At 41.9% G+C, this 22,764-nt stretch overlaps 2 protein-coding genes and 1 pseudogene across 2 annotated transcripts in view; 1 reads left to right on the plus strand and 2 right to left on the minus strand.

The window, feature by feature from the left end:
- Nucleotides 1–6,280: 6,280 nt before the first annotated feature.
- CLDN25 (claudin 25) lies at nt 6,281–6,957 on the minus strand. The gene is given in 3 exon segments (XM_061204009.1): nt 6,281–6,610; nt 6,612–6,915; nt 6,917–6,957. Coding segments are annotated over 3 exon segments (675 nt in total).
- A 5,680-nt stretch (nt 6,958–12,637) lies between these two features.
- Nucleotides 12,638–22,764, plus strand: part of ZW10 (zw10 kinetochore protein) — a 32,581-nt gene continuing 22,454 nt past the window's right edge. Inside the window, exons 1-6 of the mRNA XM_061202528.1 lie at nt 12,638–12,813; nt 15,288–15,422; nt 20,041–20,142; nt 20,336–20,413; nt 20,885–21,044; nt 22,551–22,703. Of these exons, the coding sequence (XP_061058511.1) occupies nt 12,709–12,813; nt 15,288–15,422; nt 20,041–20,142; nt 20,336–20,413; nt 20,885–21,044; nt 22,551–22,703 (733 nt within the window). The 5' untranslated portion in view covers nt 12,638–12,708. The remainder of the gene's footprint in view (nt 12,814–15,287; nt 15,423–20,040; nt 20,143–20,335; nt 20,414–20,884; nt 21,045–22,550; nt 22,704–22,764) is intronic.
- Nucleotides 15,720–16,056, minus strand: LOC133099039 (large ribosomal subunit protein eL42-like; annotated as a pseudogene).

The following is a 22,764-nucleotide window of genomic DNA, read 5'->3' on the forward strand; positions in this document are numbered from 1 at the left end:
TGCTGTGTGTAACTGATTGGCCATTTACAGACAAGTGAATGGGTCTTATAAGGTAGAGACCTGGTCTCTTCCCTTCTCAGATAAGATAAGCCTGGATTGTTCCTGCTATGAGGAAGACAAGAAATTGTGATAATAAGCAATGAAGCAGGAATATTAACTTTGAGTAGGAGAAGGGGACAGAAACCTTCTAAAGAATTTAGGTGACTTGGGCAACAAAGAGTAGCCCCCACTCGACACAACTAGAGAAAGCCCGCGCACAGCAGCGAAGGCCCAGCACAGACAAAGACAAAATAAATTAAAAAAAAAAAAAGAATTTAGGTCACTTGGAATTGATAAGCTGCTACATAGGTACTCAGGGATTTCCAAGAGTGAGTTTTGAAAATTAAATGTGTGCTGGTCCTGGTATTAATCATGTTCACGGAGGTATGACCATTTTTCTATCTAGAGCCCTAACGGTGGGCTAGAGGTATCACTCATGCCAAAGATGGTCTTCCCAAATTAGCATTTAGATTTTAACAGTGAGGATAGAACCCCCAATGATGACCCGGAAGTAGCATCGTCGTTCATTAAGTCATCTTGACCGTCTCTACTTAGGGAATAGCCAGATCTCACTCATGAGTTGAACAGTTTTACAGCTTTCCTGATTTATAAATCACTGCTGAATCAATGTGTCTCATGAAGATGTAGTTCATGGAAAGAATATTGGCATCGTTATCTAACAACTGAGTTCAAATACTGGCTAAACCTATTTTCCTGGTCTATAAAACAAAAATATCCTTAACCTTGCAGTTATGTTCTAAGGGTTAAAAGAAACAATAGATGCAGCAATGACTCGGTGTAAAGTATTGATAGCTGCAGGTCTCGTGTGGAAATGTATTGTGGGGCAAGGTCTTTAAGGCTTCTCCTTGGCCTATGTAGGGCTCACAGGTGGATTCTAAGTAACTGGGACGTAATGTAGACATCCAGGGTGCTGTAGGTCTCTGGCAAGTGGATGTGCTCATATTAGCCAGTCTGACTGGAAGAGAGATGCTGAAGGGATCCGGGCCTATGCTGGATAGAAAAATTACAGTATCTCCTATCGGATTCTTTTCTTGCTTTGGGTTTATTTTTTCTTTAATCATTTTATCGAATGGCCTAAACTTGATAGGGAACAATGAGTCAATAGCTTTCTTTTTGTTTCCATGGCTACCTTCCAGTATGATCCTTTGGCTGTCCTTTCCCAGAGAACTTTATTGTCACGTTTGAGTATGAGAAGAATAATTTTCATGTATTACAGCGTCTGGACCAGTCTAGATCAAAAGTTCACTCTCATGCATTTGCTTCAGTGCTCCTCCCCTCATGTTAGTCCAGGCCTCAGCCTGAAGTTCAGGGACTAACAGTAAGGAAAGAGCCGTAGGATGTTTTTCTGCTCCCTGCTCCGTTCCCCTCCTAACCCCCAGCTTCCGGCAGCCCTAGAGCCTGGGGGAGGAGAGTTTACAGCAGAAGAAGGCAAAGGACATTGTTTACTTTTTAAAGAAATAGTTTTGTTTCTAATACACTTTTTTTTTTTTAATAAATAAATTTATTTATTTATTTATTTTTGGCTGTGTTGGGTCTTCGTTTCTGTGTGAGGGCTTTCTCCAGTTGTGGCGAGCGGGGGCCACTCTTCATCGCGGTGCGCGGGCCTCTCACTGTCGCGGGCTCTCCCATTGCGGAGCACAGCTCCAGACGCACAGGCTCAGTAGTTGTGGCTCACGGGCTCAGTAGTTGCTCCGCGGCATGTGGGATCCTCCCAGACCAGGGCTCGAACCCGTGTCCCCTGCATTAGCAGGCGGATTCTCAACCACTGCGCCACCAGGGAAGCCCCTCTAATACACTCTTGTTCTTTGTTATGGCAAGAATCCAATTACTAGTTCTTGGGTGGGGTATTTTATGGGTTCTTCAGAGAGCTCTGTAGAAAACTTCCAGATCATTCCCTGATAAGGCCTTTGGACTTCCTGGCTGGCCTCTTCCAGTCCCTCTCAGCTCCCGCTCTAGTCCCTCACGCCGTCCAGCAGTGCTCTGGGACAGTGTCACCCAGACTGCCTGCCCCAGCACCCACCTGGGCTACAGAAAGCTTACCATCCTTGCCCCAGTAAAAGGCAGAAGGGCAGGTGCTGCCACTCTGCCCCACTCGAGCCAGCCCCCTGCTTCAGGCTGCTCTGGTGGTGGTCAGGCACCCTCGTCTGTGCCTCCATAGCCCAGGAGTTTGTGCAGCTCAGCACGGCTGGGGTGGGGGTGTTTCAGGTACCCATCTTCCCTGCTGGGAACAGCTCCCATCTGTGAGTGGTGCTTCTGAGGTCCATCTCCACCCCACTCCTCACAGGGAAGCGTAGAGACATCACCGTGCTCCCAACTGTTACGAATTCCCTTCCAGGAAGCCTCCCTAATGAGTCTGGGTGTTTCTCTTATGTAGGTGTTGGGTGTGAAGGCTGACCACCAGTTTGGTGACTTCTTAGCAGCAGTGTGGTGAGCCCCTGTCTTTAGAATCCAGGGCATGTATCACCCATGGGATTTGGCTTTGAGGCACTATCCAAAATTCTGGGCAACAACAAAACAGTCTGTACACATACTATAAATGTGGACAAGGTAGCAAGAACAACTGGCTTAAAAAAATAAATCCATCAGTTAGTAGAGTGGAATGTGATCCCAGCTTCTTGCAGTTCCATATCAGAGGCCAGTGACTGCAAACATTTCCCTAACTCTGAGTTTTGTATTATCCTAACCCTCCCTGGCTGCTAAGACACATCTCCTGTCCAGAAGCCCATAAAACTATTTCTTACTTTCCTCCCATCCCAAAATGTGTCTAACCCTTGGGACTTTTCCCTTAGAGCTAGTCTCAGAGGCTCAGAAGGGTAACAGATGAATGTTTTGATAGGGACCTTCTGGAATGCCTTCTCTGCTAATGATGAAATGTTCAGACCCAAAGGAAGGCCGGTGGAGAAGATAGCACTGAACATATCAAATTCTAACTGCATCACGTTTGGCGAGTCCCCGGGTTATTTTCTTACAATGCTTTGCACACAATAAAAGCTTTTGCCTTGAAACATCGATTGATTGATGTCCCTTTCTGTTTCTAATACATATGACAACACACCTCTCCATGTGTAACCACAATAAAGAAATGTTTTTAATGTTAATTTGCCACAAATGTATGAGAAAAGGCTGAACTGAAGCTAAGATTTAATTAGTTCTATTTTTATTTCTCATTATTTTCCCTACAACGCAGGTAGACAGAAACAGTGGCAGTTTTTGGTGAAAAGCATCTTCTTCCTCAGACTCTTTCTATAAAAGTAGATTCTGGCCAGAATGCAGATCACCTTTCCTTCAGGGGATGACATGCTATTGACTGCTTGGGAATCAATCAACAGTCCCTGCTCCACTCCTATCGTTTTAAAAAATGCCTTTTGGGACTTCCTTGGTGGTCCTGTGGGTAAGACTCTGAGCTCCCAGGGGGCCCGGGGTTCGATCCCTGGTCTGGGAACTAGATCCTGCATGCATGCCGAAACTAAGAAGTCCACATGCTGCAACTAAAAGATCCTGCTTAAGACCCGCTGCAGCCAAAATAAATTAATAAGTAAATAAATATTAAAAAAATGTAGACCTTTAAAAAAAGTTTTTAAATGCCTTTATGTCCTTTATAACGGAGAGTTAGGAAGACAGGCTGTTTTTTTCCTTAATAAATCTTTAGTTTGTGTCCAATTTCTTTGCAGAGGAAGCCATAATCACATGCTGATGAAAAATACCATCAGCGCCTGCACACGTGGGATTAGGATGAGGGCTGCAGGTCACCAGCAGGACCAGGTGAGCCACCTGGCAACAAAGATCCTGTTTAGACCTCAACAAACGCACAGAGCACAAGATTTTTCTTTTAGGACTTTGGTTTTTTCTTCTGCTTGGGTGCTAGTTTTTCCTTTGGTCTGGTGGATTGTCTCAGCAACCCATCCCCATGAAGCAACAGGATGGGGTGGGTGACAAAAGCCTGCCATGGCATCCAAGCCTTGGATTCAAGTCTCAGCCAGCTAATTACTCACCATGGGCATGTTGCCTAAATTCTTCATTTTCTCATTAGCAAAACAAATAATATCTGTTCTCCCAATCTCAAAAAAAAAAAAAAAGAAACCCTCAATATAACAGTAAATAAAACACAAGATACGTGAAAGTGCGTTGTCATCTCTTAAACCCTACACAACTGTGTGGTGGGGATACGGCCCAGGGACAAGGTGTTAGGAAAGGGGGAGCAAGCAACTGTTTCGGTCAGTTGAGCTCCTGTTCCTGGCCGCATGCTTGGCTTCCCTTGGTTCTGAGAACAGAGACAACATTCTCCAGGCCTTACAGGCCCTACAGGTCCTGCAAGATCCTGTTCCTTCCTACTTCACCAGCCTTGGCTTTTACTTTTTTCTCTCTCTATCTAGAATTGCTATCCATCCTTTAGCTTGTAGGCAGTTATCATTTCCTTAGGGTACCCGCTCATTTAACCTGACTAGGTTAAATTGCTCCTATTGCATGATCTTATAGAACCGTGTACCTTTCCAGATTTGTAAAGTTTGTCACAACTACAATTTGCATTGATGTGATTTCCCATTAATATTTGTCTCCCCTAATTGCCTATATGAGGGGCAGGGATACACTTTGTCCTACTGTTTTATTCCTGGTTGCTAGCACAATACCTGGCACGTGGTAGGTGCTCAATAAATATTTGTTCAAAGAGTGAATAAACGGCCAGATGGATGAATAACAAAATGAGTCCTTTTTGTAGATCCTATGGGATCCAAGGATAACTCTTGGATATTTGAGCTTCACCCCTGATTGAAACTTGGCCTAAAGATCCTTGAAACATAATCAAGAAGGGGTAGTTGATAAAATGGGCATTGGAACCAGAGAAGGCCAGAATACAAATCTGATGCAAACTGCTCTTTTATACTCAAAAATTTATTTACCTAAGAGTCATTTGGATTTGTGTATGTCAAGTGGACATATACAAAAGGACATACTGGGAAAGGAGCTTTCTGGAGAAACTGTGCCTCCTAGAGGATGCTATTCTGGGTGAGAAGGTAACTGAGTCAGGTGCTGAAGACGAAGTTGCACCTGAGCAGACTCATTTCCTCAGGAAAAAAAAGAAGGGAACTGGTCTGGGCTATGCCGGCAAACTTGTTTATTCTTGTGTCGGTGCATGCGTATTCTGTGGTGGCTACCTCAAGATGCCAGGGCTATGCCGATGTTATTTAACTGAGAAGGAGAGGCATCTGAGCACAGGCAGTACAGCCTCAAGGCAAAGCACAGGACCAGCATGTGGAGGGAGGGAGCTCCTCAGTCCTGCGAGCAAAAGGTGCCTCCAAACTTGGAAAAGGGACATATCTGGGGACACTGGGAACCATCACCCTTAGTTGTTCTCCTGTGGGAATTGTCGACGGGGTCAGTGGTGACTCTCAACTGATTAAGGCAGTGGGAGGCAGATGGTAGCGAGAGGATCAGGGTGGACACGCAGGGTAGTTTCAGCTGATAAGCAGGTTTATGAGCAAGCGGGAGGCTCCTCCTTGAGGACTTGCAGAAATGCCTGAGGAAGACCTGGGCCAGGCGGTCAGGAAGCAAAGGAACTTGGGTCATTGTTGTGAAAGAGACTTTACTGGTTGCCACAGCCTAGGTAGGTCTGCTGACATTTGGGTTAAAATTTAAGGGATTTATAATGTGATTTTGCATATGGTAAAAGACATTTCCGAGGAGCTGATAATTCTCTCCACGTGTATGCCCACATTGGGCAGTCCTTGGGTACAGCCACAAGGACTGATGTATTGTGAAGCTCCCTTTCAAATCGTGCACCTGAGACTGAAAATGAACCCAAGGAGGGTCCCTGTCCTGAGGTGATATTATAGGCCAATAATTCATTTTCATTTGCAAAGGCATATCTTTAGCTTTTCTATCTTCATATCCAGTAGACTAGGTTTTCTAGGTTGAATGCTATTTTGTAATATGTTTTCCCTAGTAATAAAAGAATCAAGTATATAATTAATGTTATGAGCTTACAAGTATTTTATGTAAATAAAATCTAAATCAGATAAACATGTTTTTAGAAACTGTGCCTTGATTTTTCATTCTGAAATTAGGATCACCATATCACCAAGATAGTCAAATTCTTGAACAAATGAGACAGTGACTACCACCCCTAAAATGAGGCAAGCAAATATAGAGTGATGAAGGATAAGGAAGAGAGAGGATTCTCCTGACATTCCTCTGTTCCATGGATTCCTTGGCAAAGCTTGTCCTAGATGAACAGGATCCTAGGTCTTGGCATTAGGTAGAACGAGCAATCGGACTCTTCCGCTGGAGCACAGGCTGGTGGGGCTGCTGTAGGGACAGCCATCTGGACAGAGGGCACATCTTCTTTTCCCAGGCAGGCCGAGAAGATGAGGAGTAACCCACCAAGGGCCGGGAAAACACCAGCAGCCCAGCCCAGGTAGAGGGCATCTCCAAACTCCCACCGAGACACAATCTCAGGGATGCTGTCATCCCAGAAGTCTTGGATTGTGGCGTAGGCCACCCAGGAGACTGGAAAGAGGGGAGTGACCGAAGCTGATGCCTCCAAAGTCCCCCCCCCCCAGGAGGCAAAGCCACCTCTGAAATACCCATCTGATCCTGTGAAACTGGAAGCATTGGGCCCCAAAGCCAGAGAGCAGAAGCCTCAGTAGTCCATGGGAGGCTACCATGAGGATGTGGGATGCCTGGAGCTCCAGGGGCAGAGACGAGAAGGACTCAGAGGCCTTGCACACAGTGGCAACTTCCTCTTGATCTATGCAGACCTCCCAAAGTCCCATGATCCAGGTCTCCATTTCGTTCAGCTCCAGATTGAGAGTTTTCCATTGGGGCAGGACACATGAAGAGACCCAGCCAAGCAGAGAGCAGTCCCCCAAGCTGGGCTTTCCCGCAGAAACTCCAGGCCATGGTTGCTCCCGCCACAAAAGAAAGGCAGAAAGAAAAGGAGGACAGGCGGCTTGGTGACTGATCAACAGGCAGGACTTTTGGGGAGCTGAGTGGAGTCCACTCAGCAGGTGAGGCAGGTGCCAGGAACTTGGCAAAGTTTGGGTTTAGGGGGTGTGCCCAAGATTGGATGTGGGTGTGGATCCTGGGGGAGGGTCCCATGAGAGGCTAAAAAGCCAGACAGTAAGCCATCAATACATATTTGATGAGTGAATTCATACACTTAAATCACTCCCCAGTTCCGAGAAGACGAGAATGATGCTCTGGGAATATACATTGATGTACTCTTTCTGGAGGGTCACATGACTTCATGTTTTACACTTCTAAATATCTGCATACTTTGACCCAGCACCCTACGTCCAAGAACTTACCTTAATTTACTGTGAATATATACCAAGATTTATGAAAATATCCATTGAACTAGTGTTAATAATTGTATATTATTATGTACAATTTAGGCCGCTGTTTTAAATTGATGTAGAAGAAATTTTAATGACATGAAAAATGCTTTTGGTATGTTGTTAAGTGAGAAAAGCAGTGACCAAACAGTATATAGAGTATATAGAATGCAGTTTCACTTTCACCAAAAAGCGCATATATCTGTATCTATGTGTGTGTATGTATGTATGTATCATATACCACAAAATGTTAACCATGGTTATTTTAGTGGAAGGATTATGGATAGTTCTTATTTTCTTATTTGTGCTTGTCTATGTATTTTATACATTTCTACAAATTTATCATTTAGTATTTTTGTAAGCAGAAGAAAAAAATTCCCGAATCCAAGGAACCTATCCAGATCCAGAATATACCAGGAGGGAAAGCCCTTCCTCCCCAGTCCCCTGCTGCTGCTGGGACAGCAGCTATAAATAGATGGTAGTCACACCAGCTTCCATTCGTATTTGTTGCTGCTGCCAAGAGGCAGGTGCCGACAGGAAAGGCAATAATTTGCATTTACTGAGTGAGGCTAAATACCAGACTTTTGGCTAGATTCTTTATCCTTATTTAATTTTCACACCACCGCTGTGAGATACGTGTTAGGTAACTTGCCAAGGTGCCCCAGCTGGCAAGCAACAGATCCAACTCCTGAGCCAGGCGGCTCGGACTGTGACATTTCCTATTCTTGTCTCCAGCGCCGCAACAGAGATGCCTCCTGCGCTGCGCCTGCCCACTGGTTACACAGCATGCAGGCGTGGGCTCCTCTTTATGGCAAAATACGGAAGAAAACTGGGATTTATTATATTGAAGACATAGATGTTGACCGATGTATTCTCCTATACATATTTTAACCTACTGATTGCCCTGTGGTACACTACGATGTGCAAAAGGGGCGTGGGATAGTCAGCAACGAGGAAGCGTCTGAAAAAAGCAGTATCTTGACTTTACCCGAATGACGTCTCAACACCTAAGCAGCCTGATTAGCTTATCAGTCTTGTAGGGGTGGAGGGAGGTGAGCAGAAACTTCTGGAATGCCTTTTTTTCTTTCATGTTTTATTATAGAAAATTTCAAACACATACGAAAGTAGAGCAAATGGTATAAAGAAATCTGATGTACTATCACCCAGCTTCAGAAATTATCCACTCATACCAATCTGTTTTCACCCATACCTGCATCCACCACTCCCCCTCCCTCCCTTAATCCTATCTTGAAGCAAATGGGATGCTCTTTGAAATTGTAGGCTCCTTCTGCTGCTTTTATAACAACCACATGTTCTAATCAAAACGATGGCAAAATATTATGCATCTCTGGAAAGTGTCTGCTTGTACTATATCCATCCAGATTTGTGTTTGATACTTTGCTTCCTGAATCCAGGCATGCCACATGTGTGTGAGACATGATTGGTCAGGAGGAATCCTTTCAGACATTGCTCCTTATTTCTTTGGCTTTTCTTCAGAGCCCCTTCTTGGTGATTTATGAAAATCTGTAAGTCAGGAGAGATACAAACCACGATAAGCGTGAAATATGAAGGAGGTCAGATTACTGAGGGAAAACAGAACCCATTCATTTGTTAATTTCTTTTTAAAAATTTAAATTTATTTTTTATTGAAGTATACTTGATTTACAATGTTGTGTTAGTTTCTGGTGTACAGCAAAGTGATTCAGGTTTATATCTACCTATCTATCTACCTATATTTCTATATATAAATATATATATTAATTCTTTTCCATTATAGTTTATTACAAGATATTGAATATAGTTCCCTGTGCTATACAGTAGGTCCTTGTTGTTTATCTATTTTATACACAGATTGTATCTGTTAAACCCAAGTTCCTAATTTTTCCCTCCATGGCTTTCCCCTTTGGTAACCATAAGTTTGTTTTCTATGTCTGTGAGTTTGTTTCTGTCTTGTAAATAAGCTCATTTGTAACATTTTTTTAGATTCCACATACAAGTGATATCATATATTTGTCTTTCTCTGTCTGACTTACTTCACTCAGTATGATAATCTCTAGGTCCATCCATGTTGCTGCAAAAGGCATTATTTCATTCCTTTTTATGGCTTTTTATCCCACTGTGTGTATATATATATACCACATCTTCTTTATCCATTCATCTGTCAATGGGCATTTAGGTTGCTTCTATGTCTTGGCTATTGTAAATAGTGCTGCTGTGAACATTGGAGTGCATGTATCTTTTCGTATTAGTGTTTTCTCCAGATATATGCCTAGGAGTGGGATTGCTGGATCATACGTTAACTCTAGTTTTAGGTTTTTAAGGAACGTCCATACTGTTCTCCATAGTGGCTGCACCAATTTACATTCCCACCAATGTAAAGGAGGGTTCCCTTTTCTCCACATCCTCTCCAGCATTTGTTATTTGTAGACTTTTTGATGATGGTCATTCTGACCAGTGTGAGGTGACACCTCATTGTAGTTTTGATTTGCATTTCTCTAATAATTAGTGTTGCTAAGCATCTTTTGATGTGCTTTTTGGCCATCTGTATGTCTTCTTTGGAGAAATGTCTATTTAGGTCTTCTGCCCATTTTTTGATTGGCTTGTTTTTTTTGTTCTTGTTGTTATTGAGTTGTATGAGCTGTTTGTATACTTTGGAAATTAAGCCCGTGTTGGTTGCATTGTTTGCAAATATTTTCTCTGAGTCTGTAGGTTGTCTTTTCATTTTGTTTACGGTTTACTTTGCTGTGCAAAAACTTGTAAGTTTGATTAGGTCCCATTTGTTTCTTTTTGCTTTTATTTCTACTGCCTTGGGAGACTGACCTAAGAAAATATTGCTATGATTTATGTCAGAGAATGTTTTGCCTATGTTCTCTTCTGTGAGTTTTATGGCATCATGTCTTATATTTAAGTCTTTAAGCCATTTTGAGTTTATTTTTTGTATGGTATGAGGGAGTGTTCTAACTGCATTGATTTACATGTGGCTGTCCAGCTTTCCCAACACCACTTGCTGAAGAGACTTTTTTTCTCCATTGTATATTCCTGCCTTCTTTGTCAAAGATTAGTTGACCGTAGGTGAGTGGGTTTATTTCTGGGCTCTCTATTCTGTTCCGTTGATCCATATGTCTCTTTTTGTGCCAATACCATGCTGTTTTGATTACTGTAGCTTTGTAGTATTGTCTGAAGTCTGGGAGGGTTATGCCTCCAGCTTTGTTCTTTTTCCTCAGGATTGCTTTGGTAATTCTGGCCTTTTGTGGTTCCATATAAACTTTAGCATTATTTGTTCTAGTTCTGTGAAAAATTTCGTGGGTAATTGGATAGGGATCTCATTAAATCTGTAGATTGCTTTGCGTAGTATGGCCATTTTAACAATATTAATTCTTCTAATCCAAGAGCTGTTAATTTCTTTTTATTTACTCAAGTGTTCATTCATGCCTGCATGCATTGTCTGTCTGTGTGTAGCAATCCCACTCCATTCCCTATGCCCTTTTTTCTCCTTCCTAAGTCTGGCTCTCCCCTGTCTCTTCCTGGAAACTTGAGGGATAGTCCTTAGCTTATCCAGTGCTCAGGGAGAGGTAGAGCTTCTGCAGTTGTGTTTGTGGGTATTCATGGCTTAGTTTCCTGGAGGAAGATTCCAGAACTTCCACCTGACACCTCCTTCCATTCTTAGTTCAGATTCCTTATTACTGTGGAACCTCCCTGATTCAATCAGAGACTGGGTGCTCCTCCCCCAATATTTCCTCTGCCCTTTGTACCTCCTTAGAGGTGGATTAAGCTTCCAGGCCTGTTATTTGCACAGACCCCTTCCAAGGCCTGCAGTTAATTTTGTATTTGTTATTTTATATTCTTTTCCTTAAAGAGTCCTCCCCCTCCTGGCAAATCTATAAAATTTAGGCCCTACCACATCTGGATCAATCCCTCATCTACCTCGAAGATAGTAATGAACATATTTTCCTGAGATTATTTACTCACATATTTTGGATTCCCAGCCTAGCACAGTGTCCGTCATATAGTAGTTGCTCAATAAATATGTGATACAAATTTTCAGGAATTTCATCTGCAGGTCCTTCTTTCTCACTGGGCATTTATTATTAGTAGCGTCTAGAATTCAAAGAGAGGCTGACAGGTCTACCAAACAGAAGTTTGGTTGGTTTTCTAGGGAGAGGCGATTCCCAAGATGTTATGGCTTCCCGTCTCAACCCCCTTTGCTCATGTCACAGGAAGCTGCCCCTGCGTCACTAGGACAAGCAGATTGTTCCACAGGCACTTAAAATTGACAAGGACCTTAGGGTCAGCATCTACTTGGGGGTCCACCCTCACAATGTACCTTTAAAAAAATTTAAAAAAGCATTTTAATCAAGGCAGTACATGTTTACTGTAGAAAAATAGAAAAAACAGGGAAAAGAAGAGAATAAATACCATAAATTCACCACTAAGAGAGTTAAATTGGTGTACTTCCTTTACCTTTACCTCTATATATGTATCTATATCTATTTATTTTTTTAATACTGTACATAGTATATTGTGAAAATCTTTTAGTATGTAACGCATTTATATGCATATATGTATACATACATACATATATCTTATAGTATGTATGTAACACATTTAAATAATGAAACAATTTTTTTAAAGTTTCGATAAAATTGATTTGTAATCTCTGATAGAAAGTGCTGAGTATCATGTTACAGTCCATACAGTACTAATGTTATTTATACCTAGGTAATATAAATAATATAAACTTATATTTCATAGATGTTATATATGTATATACATATATACTATGTAATATAAAAGGTGTGCAATTATGAGCATACTTTTATTTATAATGAGGTGATTCCATTTCCTTGCACAACTGCAGAGGGCACCATTCATATGAACTCTGATGGCCACTGAGGCCCATGAGAATGAATATTTAACGAAAAAAGATCAAGATGGGCTCGTTGGGTCTTCAGGCTAGATAAATTTCACAAGTAAGCGTTTTGAAGCTGAGAAAAGTTCAGTTGTGACTGGTTATTAAATAAAAACATTTTTCTTCTAGTGAAAACCCTGCGGGAAAAGACAAGCTATTTGAAAACGAACAAGGAGAAAACGCGTCTCCGCACAGTTTGCCAACTACCGGACACCGTGAAAAGTCTACGCTAGGATAGCCGCGGTGCCTACTGGGAGTTGTAGTACGGGCCTCGCTTTTCGTGCGGAGGTCTGGGCCCCGCGAGACTCCGTTTCCCGGCAGGCCGCGCGCCAAGGCCTCCGGCGGGACTGGAGCTGCCGCGCTGGCTACAAGAGAGTGACCCTGTCCGGGTTGGTTCTTGTGGTAGCGATGGCCTCGTTCGTGACGGAAGTCCTGGCACACTCGGGGAGGCTGGAGAAGGAGGATCTGTGCACTCGGATCAGCCGCCTGACCCAGCGGGTGGAGGAGATCAAGGTGAAGCCGGGGCAGCTGGCGGCTGGCTATAAAGGGACGGAGGGAGGAGTAGAGCCATGGCAGCCAGAGTGGATGCCAGCTGTCAGGCGTGGGAGCCGAGTGGGAGGAATGAGGAGTGGGAGGGCTGGGAAGTATGTGGGCCGAGGAGGGGGCTTAGAGGGAAGCCCAGACGGGGGTTGGCGACTGCGGAGGAGAGGAGGCGGGACAGTGGAGAGGAAGAGGCGGTGACTGGGGCAGCGTTGGGAGTGGGGTTAGGCTGGGGAGGGATGGGGGGTCGAGGGCGAAGGCCGAGGAGACCAGCAGAGCAGGGGAAGTGGGACTGGAAGCCCGAGGTTTCTAGGGAGGGAGCATAGGAGCGGGCTAGAAATGAGGGCAATCCCGCCCACCCCTCATCGGTGTGTGATTTCCTCTGTACAATTTGTGGATGAATATAATGGCTTTGAGAGGATTGTGCCGTTCTCCTCCCTCCCTGAAATTTTTGTTATTAAAACCTATCGATATTTTATTAAACTCTCTTCTCCACCTCCAGGCCCTTGAGACTACGATGAGTGTTATAAAACACGTGAATAGCACTTCTTTGGACCCTGCTGTCTTGAGATTGATACAAAAACAAAAGGCACAAACCACACGCAGTTCCACTTTGTACTGCTATCTTTACCCTACATTTGTATTTGCCCACATCTTTGTTGCTTTCATTTAAAAAGATGTGCACATATATATGGAATCTAAAAAAATAAATGGGTCTCACAAACTTAGGGGCAGGACAGGATTAGACACAGATGTAGAGAATGGACTTGAGGACATGGGTAGGGGGAAGGGTTAGCTGGGACAAAGTGAGAGAGTGGCATGGACATATATACCCTACCAAATGTAAAATCGATAGCTAGTGGGAAGCAGCCGCATAGCACAGGGAGATCAGCTCGGTGCTTTGTGACCACCTAGAGGGGTGGGATAGGGAGGGTGGGAAAGAGGTGCAAGAGGGAGGAGATATGGGGGATATATGTATACATATAGCTGATTCAATTTGTTATACAGCAGAAACTAACACACCATTGTAAAGCAATTATACTCCAATAAAGATGTTAAAAAAAATAAAATAAAATAAAAATAAAAAGATGTGTACCCGTGTAGGTCTGGATTTAAGGGAGCAATTTTAGCACAGCACCATAAAGGCACAAAAATGGTTTTATTTTACCAAAATGATTTCCTAAATGTTAAGTATTCATGTCACTGGCATCTCTTCTTTAATATGGCTTTAGGATTTTTCATCACTTTTTATGTGATGGAAAGAGGGCAGGCTATTAAGCTACTTTAACGTGGCACTCAAGGCTCCTCCCTGTTCTGGACCTAACTTTCCTTTCACTAGTTTATTTTCCCTGACTTGAATCTTCAGACAGTTGAGAATTACTTTTTATACTCCAAACAGGCCCACTTTTTTCCTAGTTCCCAGATTTTACTTATGTTGCCATTTCTCCATCTTTAACCTATTAGTGTTTCTACTTATTTTTCAAGTTCCATCTCAAATATAGTTCCCCGCATGAAAAATATCCCCATCTTCCCTCAGGCAGAGGTGCTCTGTTTCCCAGTTGTGCTCCTGGAAGACATTAACTCTGTTGCTATATTACATTTCTCTATTCTGTATTCTGATTACTTAAGTGCATACTGTCTTTCCTACCTAAAAGGAATATATTCGTGTGCAAGCATAATTTATTCCTGTGTCTTTCAAAGCATTGACTAATTCAGTGCAAAGTATTCAATAATTTGTTTATTAAATTAGTTTGCATTAAAGGAGATAATGGAACTCAAATCAGTTTAGGGTTTTAAGGGACTTCCCTGGCGGTCCAGTGGTTAAGACTTCACCTTCCAATGCAGAGGGTGCGGGTTCGATCCCTGGTTGGGGAGCCAAGATCCCACAGGCCTCGCGGCCAAAAAACCAAAACATAAAACAGAAGCAGTATTGTAACACATTCAATAAAGACTTTAAAAATGGTCCATATCAAAAAAAAATCTTAAAAAAAAAATTTAGGGTTTTAAGATTCGGCCTTACAATTTTATAAGCAAGAGAATAGAAATTCATAAATCCATTGAGGTATACAGATGATGGGTTTAATTTATCCATTTACTTTTTTTCCTATTAGGTGTGATTAAAATTAGTGGCTATAGTCTGAGCTGATACAGTTCCAAATGAGAATTTCTGTCTCTCCGTTTCTCTTTTTCAGTGTTTGTACAACTCTTGGGCACTGTTGGAATTTGGTGATCATTGTCTTCTTGCATCCTAGTAGTGTTATGGGACTCTTAACGGTGGGAGAAATGTGTTTTTTTGAGGAAACCCGTTGGCTTGGAGGGAAAGTGAATGGGTGTGGGTAACTGGCAAGAAGGCCCTAACTTGGAAGATACCCTAATAGAAGATGAGCTATGTATTTGAACAGAGTTCCCTACTCATCTCATTGTAATTTTTCCATCTTATATAATAGGGCGAGGTATGCAGTATGATCAGCAAGAAGTACAGTGAATTCCTGCCTAGCATGCAAAGTGCACAGGACCTGGTTACCCAAGTGGATAAACTATCGGATGACATTGACCTGCTGAAATCCAGGATAGAGAGTGAGGTAAGAATAGTTTGTTATATAGGGTAGGTTTTGTAGGGAGGCAGTTCAACTTCCTGATTCCTAAGACAATTCAGTTTTATACAACTTTTAAAGACCTCACTTTCCGTATTGGCGAATGGAAGTTGAATTAGATGATTTTAGGGTAACGTCCAGTTTTAAAATACAAATATTTTCCAAAACTATACTTTAAACAATTTCCTTTTTATGGTAAAAAAAACATTTTAAGCTATAACATTAATGTCTTGCATTTTAATAGAACTTTGTAAATTAAAAAATAATCTCAGGATTTGATTGTCCTCATAATAAAACAAAAACAGATGAAGCATAGAAGTGAATAATTTGGCCTTTTCTCTTATCATCTCCTACTTTAAAATGCTTATCTCTCTTAATGGCCAGCATTCTCTTATATCTGCAGCTGGCCTCAGCATATTAAAGCTTCAGCACAATCTTTTCTTTCGGCCTTCCTCTGGAAAACTGGCTCAGATCACCATTCACAACCACTCTACTTCCTGTCATAAAGCCACTTTCCCTGGACATGCAGAGAATCCCTGCCCGTCTTGTACTGTGTCACTTTGTGGGGCTAGTGCTTGCTATACTTCTTATGGAAAGTCTGACAGGTTTTAAGAATGTTCATCACGTTTGCCAGAGCGCTGTCATCGCAAAGAAGTAAGCCCGTCTGGAAACAGGAATATCCATTTTATAATTTAAAAAATATTTTTCACATATATTATCTCACCAGGATTTTTCCCTTGCAGTTTCCTTTTAGGAAAAAAAAAGCAGTTGAAAAAAATCAAGCTGATATTAGAGGTTTAAATAAAGTAGGTGTCTTGTACCTCTATTTCTAAATTATCAGTCAGGGTGCATTGATATCCAAAATCAGGATGTTGAGGTATTCTCAAGGTTCTAAAGGAAAGACACCAAGTCTCTTCTCTATGTGATAGTTACCAAAGAAGGAAAAGGAACAGATGTATTTTTAAAAATTCTCTATAAAAACTTGAATCACAAGTGGAGAAACCACTACCTACCTAGAAAATCTATTTAACAGTGAGTTTACCAGTCATTCTGGTTAGAGGTTTTAATAAAAATAAATCCATTACTCTACAAACTCTGGTGCAGTTCAAATAATATTTTCAAAGTGTATTTGTCAGACAAATGAGTCAACAGTGCAATCTTAGACTGTGCTGTTAGAAATGAAGTATCTGGAACAAGAGAGTAATGGGCTGTTTGTATGTTTTGCTGGCCAGATTATGGCTGGTGAAATTTATTCAGTTCTGGTTGTTACGTTTTGAAAGGTGACTGGTCTCGATGAGAGGGTCCAGGCCTGAACACTGTACCATCTGAAGAACAATGACGAAACTCAGGGTGTTTAGCTTCAATGAAAAACAATATTCAATATTTCAATATTTGCAGCCCAGTATTTTCATATGGGAGAAAGATTTAAATTTATGGCTAGAGAAGGGGAATTAGATTCAATAGGTGGACATTATAAAGGGGTTTATTGAGTCATTTGATATATTTATTGAGCATCTACAAGGTGCCAGATACTGTGGTAGTTGGTGAACTAGACAGTGTTTTATTTCAAAATGTGAATCTCATGCCTGTTATAGATGAATACAATAGTGTGATATACACTAAAATTGGAATAATCCAGTTAAAGAGAGCAGATGTAGCTAAGGATGGCTTTCTGTAGGAAGTAGTGTCCAAACCAAAATCTGAAGTGGCAGGTAATTAAACAAAAGACGAAGGAGGAATGTTTAGGCAGGCATAGGGGACAGCATGGTAGAGGCATGGAGGTAGTGGAGAGGTGTCACTTTTGGAGAGCTGCAAGTATTCCATATGACAGATGTTTAGAGAATGTGGTGGGAGGAGACATGAGATGAGATTAAAAAGGTAAGCAAGGACTGTGTGTATCAGTTTAAGTAGTAAGGACATTATCTTGATTGCCCTGTAGAAGCCATGGAGGAGTTTAAGCAGGGGAGTGATGTCAGATTTGAGTTTTAGGAATCCCATTCTGCTTGCAGTTTGAAGAAAGGACTTGAGGGAAAAGAGACTGGGAAATGAGAAGGCACTTAAAGCATTAGGAGGCAGTTAAAGTAATCAGGCAAGACAGGATGCAACCTGCCCCATCATCAATGGCAGTGGGGGTGGAGAAAAGTGGATGAATCCTCGGGACTTTCAAAAGATATAGGATCTCTGGAATTTGTTGATATGGGGGGGTGAAAGACTGCGGAGTCAAAGATAACTGGGGAACTAGGTCATTGGTGTGTCATTCACTGAAACAGAATCTAGAGGGAGAGTAGGTTTTTGTTGAGTTTAAATATGGGGTGCCTGTGGGGTATACAAGTGGAGCTGCACAGTTGGATTGTATGAAGATGGAGGCTAGAGTGTTGTAAAGAAAGATGGGGCTGGGCGGGAACCTGAAATGCAATGGCTCAAACAAGATACATATTTTTCAATCGTAGTGTCTAGGCTAGCAGGCTGATTCTACAACCCAGGGCCTGGCTACTGTAGTGTAGTCTGTGTCAAGAACCGTGAAGGACAGTTTATTACTCACAGCGGTAGCCAGAGGATGAACGTTTTTGCACAGTGCCGCGAGCCCCAGTTTCTACAGGGCAGTGTGCAGTGCGCTGTATGGATAGAAGAGAACTTCTGTGCTTAGGGAACCTGAACCTTTTCTAACGGGTAGTGAGCATGCTGGCTTTTTGCTATGGAGGAAAACGCCATGTCTGTTTTTCAAGCTGTTTACTACACAGACATTTTTGAAAAGATAGTCCAGAACAAAAGACAGTCAATTGCTTCACTTGCAAGATAGTGCAGAAATGGGAGAGACTCCTAAAGAATTGTCTTCCAATGGTCTGTAGGGCAGCGGAATTGGCAACACCTGGTGGCTTGTTAGACGTGGAGGATCTCAGGCCCCATCCCAGACCTACTGAATCAGAATCTGCACTTTAATAAGATTCACCAAGCGATATGTATGTATGCGTGTTGCAGTTTGAGAAACACTGCTCTAGGATTTTGTTGTTTGCATGGTTGAAGTTGGTCTCTCCCCATGTCCAGTTATAGCTGCAGGTTAAGGTCAAATAGAGGGAATAGAGGAGACACATGTGTTTTTTCTTAAGACTTGGAAATGGTACACATCACTTCTGCTTATATTCCACTGGTGGGATCTTAGACACGTGGTCACACCTGACTGTGCAGGGCACTAGTACCTATAGTCTAGCTGCATAGCCTTGTGCTGTTACTGTGGGAGAGTGGGAGAATGGATTTTAGAGGACAGTTTGCATGTCACACTACCCATTTACATATTAGGATGTTAGGAAAATGGTGTGGACATGAGGTAGCTGCACTTAGAAGTTGAAGCTATGGGAATGGATGAGATTGCCCAGAGAGAGCGTGGCGAGCAGGGCTTTTCAGTACAGGCACAGCTGGTATTTGGGGCCGGACGTTCTTTGCTGTGGGGGCCTATCCGGTACACTGGAAGGTGTTCAGTAGTAACCCTGGCCTCTACTCACTAGGTGCCAGGAGAGCACCCTCGATCGTGGCACGCCAGACGTCTCTAGACATTGCCAAATGTCCCTGGATCGGGGTGGGGTAAAAAAAAAACGTTTATTTTTTGAGAACCATTGGTTCAGAGTAATGAGAGGGCCAGGGAGAAAGGAATATCAGCGTGTGTGAAGTGATCAGAGGGGAAATTTCGCTCCCAAAAGAAGATGAAAGGGAATGGCCAAAGAACCAGGAGGAAAATGAGTAGATATTGGTGTCATAGAACTAAGGGAAGGAAAGTAACAGTGTACTGATGCATGGTAATACTGGTGACATATGCTTTGGATTTAGCAACAAGGATTTGATTGGTATTTTGGCACCAACTGCTTTGGAACAGCTTTGGTGGAATGGCGGGGGGTAGAAACCAGATCACGTGAGTTATAGAGTGAATGAGAGGTGAGAAAGTAAAGACAGTGAGTATGGATCACTCTTGCAAGAAGCTTGTTTGTGAGAGGGAGGAGAGAAATCAGGTAGCTACCGAGAAATAGGGTGGTTGCTGAGGTGGAGGATATTTTTTCATAGAGTTGGGGGAAATTTTAAATCATATTTAAATCTGATGGGAGGAGCCATGCTCTAATAGGTATTCATATAATTGGAATGGAGAATGACTTAGGGAGAAGTAAAAGATAGAGAAGAGAGGAAATAATTGATAGTGCAAAGTCCCTGAAAAGGTGGGACAGAATGGGAGGCGGATTCTCACTCAACGTAGAAAAATCTTTCTATTAGTTAGGACTATTCAACTGAAGAATGAATTATCACTTGGCAGTGGGGATACCAGTAATCCAGGTGGATGAGTTCTTTGATGAAAGATAACTGCTTAAACTAAGAATACATGGTGACACGAGGATATTATGTTGATGGGAACGGGTATTCCTGCATAGGATAAGGGTTTGGGCTAAGTGGACCACTTAAAGTCTCTTCCTACTACATTCTGTGATTTTTGTTCCAGTCTTAACCAGCATTTAAATTTCATCATGAATTATATTCACCTAATAAAGCTTATTGATTACAGTAAATGTTTCATTTCTTAAGTATAGTATAGCTTAAAAGTACTTGTCTTTGGTGTGTGACTTAGGTCCGCCGGGATCTTCACGTATCAACTGCTGAATTTACAGACTTGAAGCAACAGTTGGAAAGAGACTCAGTAGTCCTAAGTTTACTTAGACAGCTACATGAGGTCAGTATACTCAAATCAAACTTTAGTGTTTTGGTGGTGAGAAAGTTATTTTTTTTTCCAATTGTCTTATCATTCAATGGGTAACCCCTAACTACGTGGTATTTTTTCATAGTTTAAAAATAAACAAGCAGACAGACTTGAAATAGTAGGATGTATAAAATAAAATACCTAATAACGATACTTATCTTTTCAGTTTTCTACTGCTATTGAGGAATATAATTGTGCACTGGCAGAGAAGAAGTATGTTACTGCTGCTCAGCGTCTAGAAGAGGTATTAAACACTTTCTCTAAAGCATGAGCAATTAGTACTATTCCTTTTTTAAAAAATTAATTAATTTATTTATTGGCTGTATTGGGTCTTTGTTGCTGCGCGGGGGCTTTCTCTAGTTGCGGCGAGCGGGGTCTACTTTTCGTTGCAGTGGCTTCTCTCGCTGTGGAGCACGGGTTCTAGGTGCGTGGGTTTCAGTAGTTGTGGTACGCGGGCTCTAGAGCACAGGCTCAGTAGTTGTAGCGCACGGGCTTAGTTGCTCCACGGCATGTGGCATCTTCCCGGACCAGGGCTCGAACCCATGTACCCTGCATCGGCAGGCAGATTCTTAACCCCTGTGCCACCAGAGAAGTCCAGTACTATTCTTGTTTTAAGTAAATTTTGTGTTGCATGTATTCCTTATCATTATACAAATATATTTTAATTGCCTAGAGTCCAGATGAAATGTTAACAATGATTCCATTTCACTACCAGGCACAGATATGCTTGAAGTTATTAAAATCCAGAAAATGCTTTGATTTAAAAATACTGAAATCTCTCAGCATGGAGCTTACAATACAGAAACAGAACATACTTTATCACCTTGGAGAAGAGTGGCAGAAGCTGATTGTATGGAAGTTCCCACCATCAAAAGGTGCTGCTGACCTCAGGTGGACTGCTTTGCTTAATCTGCCTGAACCAGTTTGGCCTCTGAATATATTCCAAATATTTTATGTTGGGAGAGAGGAAGGTTTCCTTTATTAATCTCCCAATTCTGTATTGAGTTCTCATGTTAAGCAGAATGCTTGTTAGGACCAAAATGCTTGTTGCTTCCCGTACATTTCTCTTTCTGTCCCTCTCACTGGGAAGGAGCAGAGAAGAGAGAAGATGATTGGGAGGGGTCCAGGTGGTGAGGCTGTGGTAGAAGAGGTGGTAGCACTTGAAGACCACACAGTTTCCACTGCATTGTAGGATGTGCCCGTTCCCAAAGCTCTAATCCCAACAGTTTATCTTTTCTAGAAAGCTTAAAGAAGCTGTTCAACCATTCTCTCTCTCTTGCTAAGGAAAGGGGTAGGAGTTTGGCCCAGTTTTTTTCAGTCCTTGGAGAAAAATGGTGACAAAATCATGAGATGGGGGATGCTTTGCAAGATGAAGAAATAGGATAACTCTGGCCCTGGCTTTTATTTATACTACTTGGCTCTCAGCCCCTCTGCCCACCTCTGGGTGTGAGCCCTCTTTGATATCTTGTTTACACAAAGTAAAACCTCTGAGGGTGTATGGGAAGGACACGCCATTAAACCTGGTATATTTTCCAGCGTTTAATCTTGAAATGTAGTCTGTTTCAGGGGAAACCTCACAGTCTCCCCTTGCTCCCTTTCCCACATCCACTATGGCCTTCAAATACATTGTATATGTATGTGTGTACACACACGCGCACGCGCGCACACACACACACACTCACACACCCCACACTGTATGTATTAGGTATTTTCAAGGAAGTCATCTAGAAAATTTTAGATTCTATTTCCAAGCAGACTGTAAAATTAAGAGAAGGTGGCAGGTGTGTTAATTCTTTGTTGTAACACACCCTGTTAAACTTGTTTGGCAGGCTGTTCTCTTTACTTCATAAGAGGGAACATAGAATAGGAGGCCTTAATTGAAACTAGGATCTCACTTTTTATTCTTTGCCTTCATTCTGTCATTCAACACGTTCTTTTTTTTAATTGAAGTATAGTTGATTTACAATGTTGTGTTAATTTCTGCTGTACAGCAAAGTGATTCAGTTATAAATATAAATACATACTTTTTTGTATTCTGTTCCATTATGGTTTATCACAGGATATTGAATATAGTTCCCTATGCTATACAGTAGGACCTTGTTGTTTATCCATTCTCAATACATATTTAGTAAGCAGTTATTGTATGCACATCATCTTACTTTGGCACTCAGTTTGATTCTTTGAACATACCAAAGGAAGTAATTTCCTGTTTTAAAGTGATGCCAAGGACATGTATTTAGTAATTAATATTTGATTGCATTAGAAGTGTACTGTAGTAAAACCACATATTTAGGACTCTTAGTAGACAGTGGGCTCTCAGGAATAGAAATGAGAACATCTTGTATTGCTGAGACAGCTGATATTTTTTCCCTTTTTCTTAGATATCAGCAACTTGGAATCTTGCCTACAAACAGAACTTCATTTATGCACTGAACAATCTCAGAAAGAAGAGAAGACCCCCGGGCCACCCATCAGTTCTGTCCTCTTGGCATTTTCTCTTCTTGGGGAGCTACATACCAAGCTTAAGTCATTTGGTAAGGCATAATACTTTGTTTCATTTACATGAAATTTCAGAAGGTCCATTGTTAAAGGAAT

This window comes from Eubalaena glacialis, chromosome 10 (genome assembly GCF_028564815.1).
Source record: "Eubalaena glacialis isolate mEubGla1 chromosome 10, mEubGla1.1.hap2.+ XY, whole genome shotgun sequence".
NCBI classification, from domain to species: Eukaryota; Metazoa; Chordata; class Mammalia; order Artiodactyla; family Balaenidae; genus Eubalaena; species Eubalaena glacialis.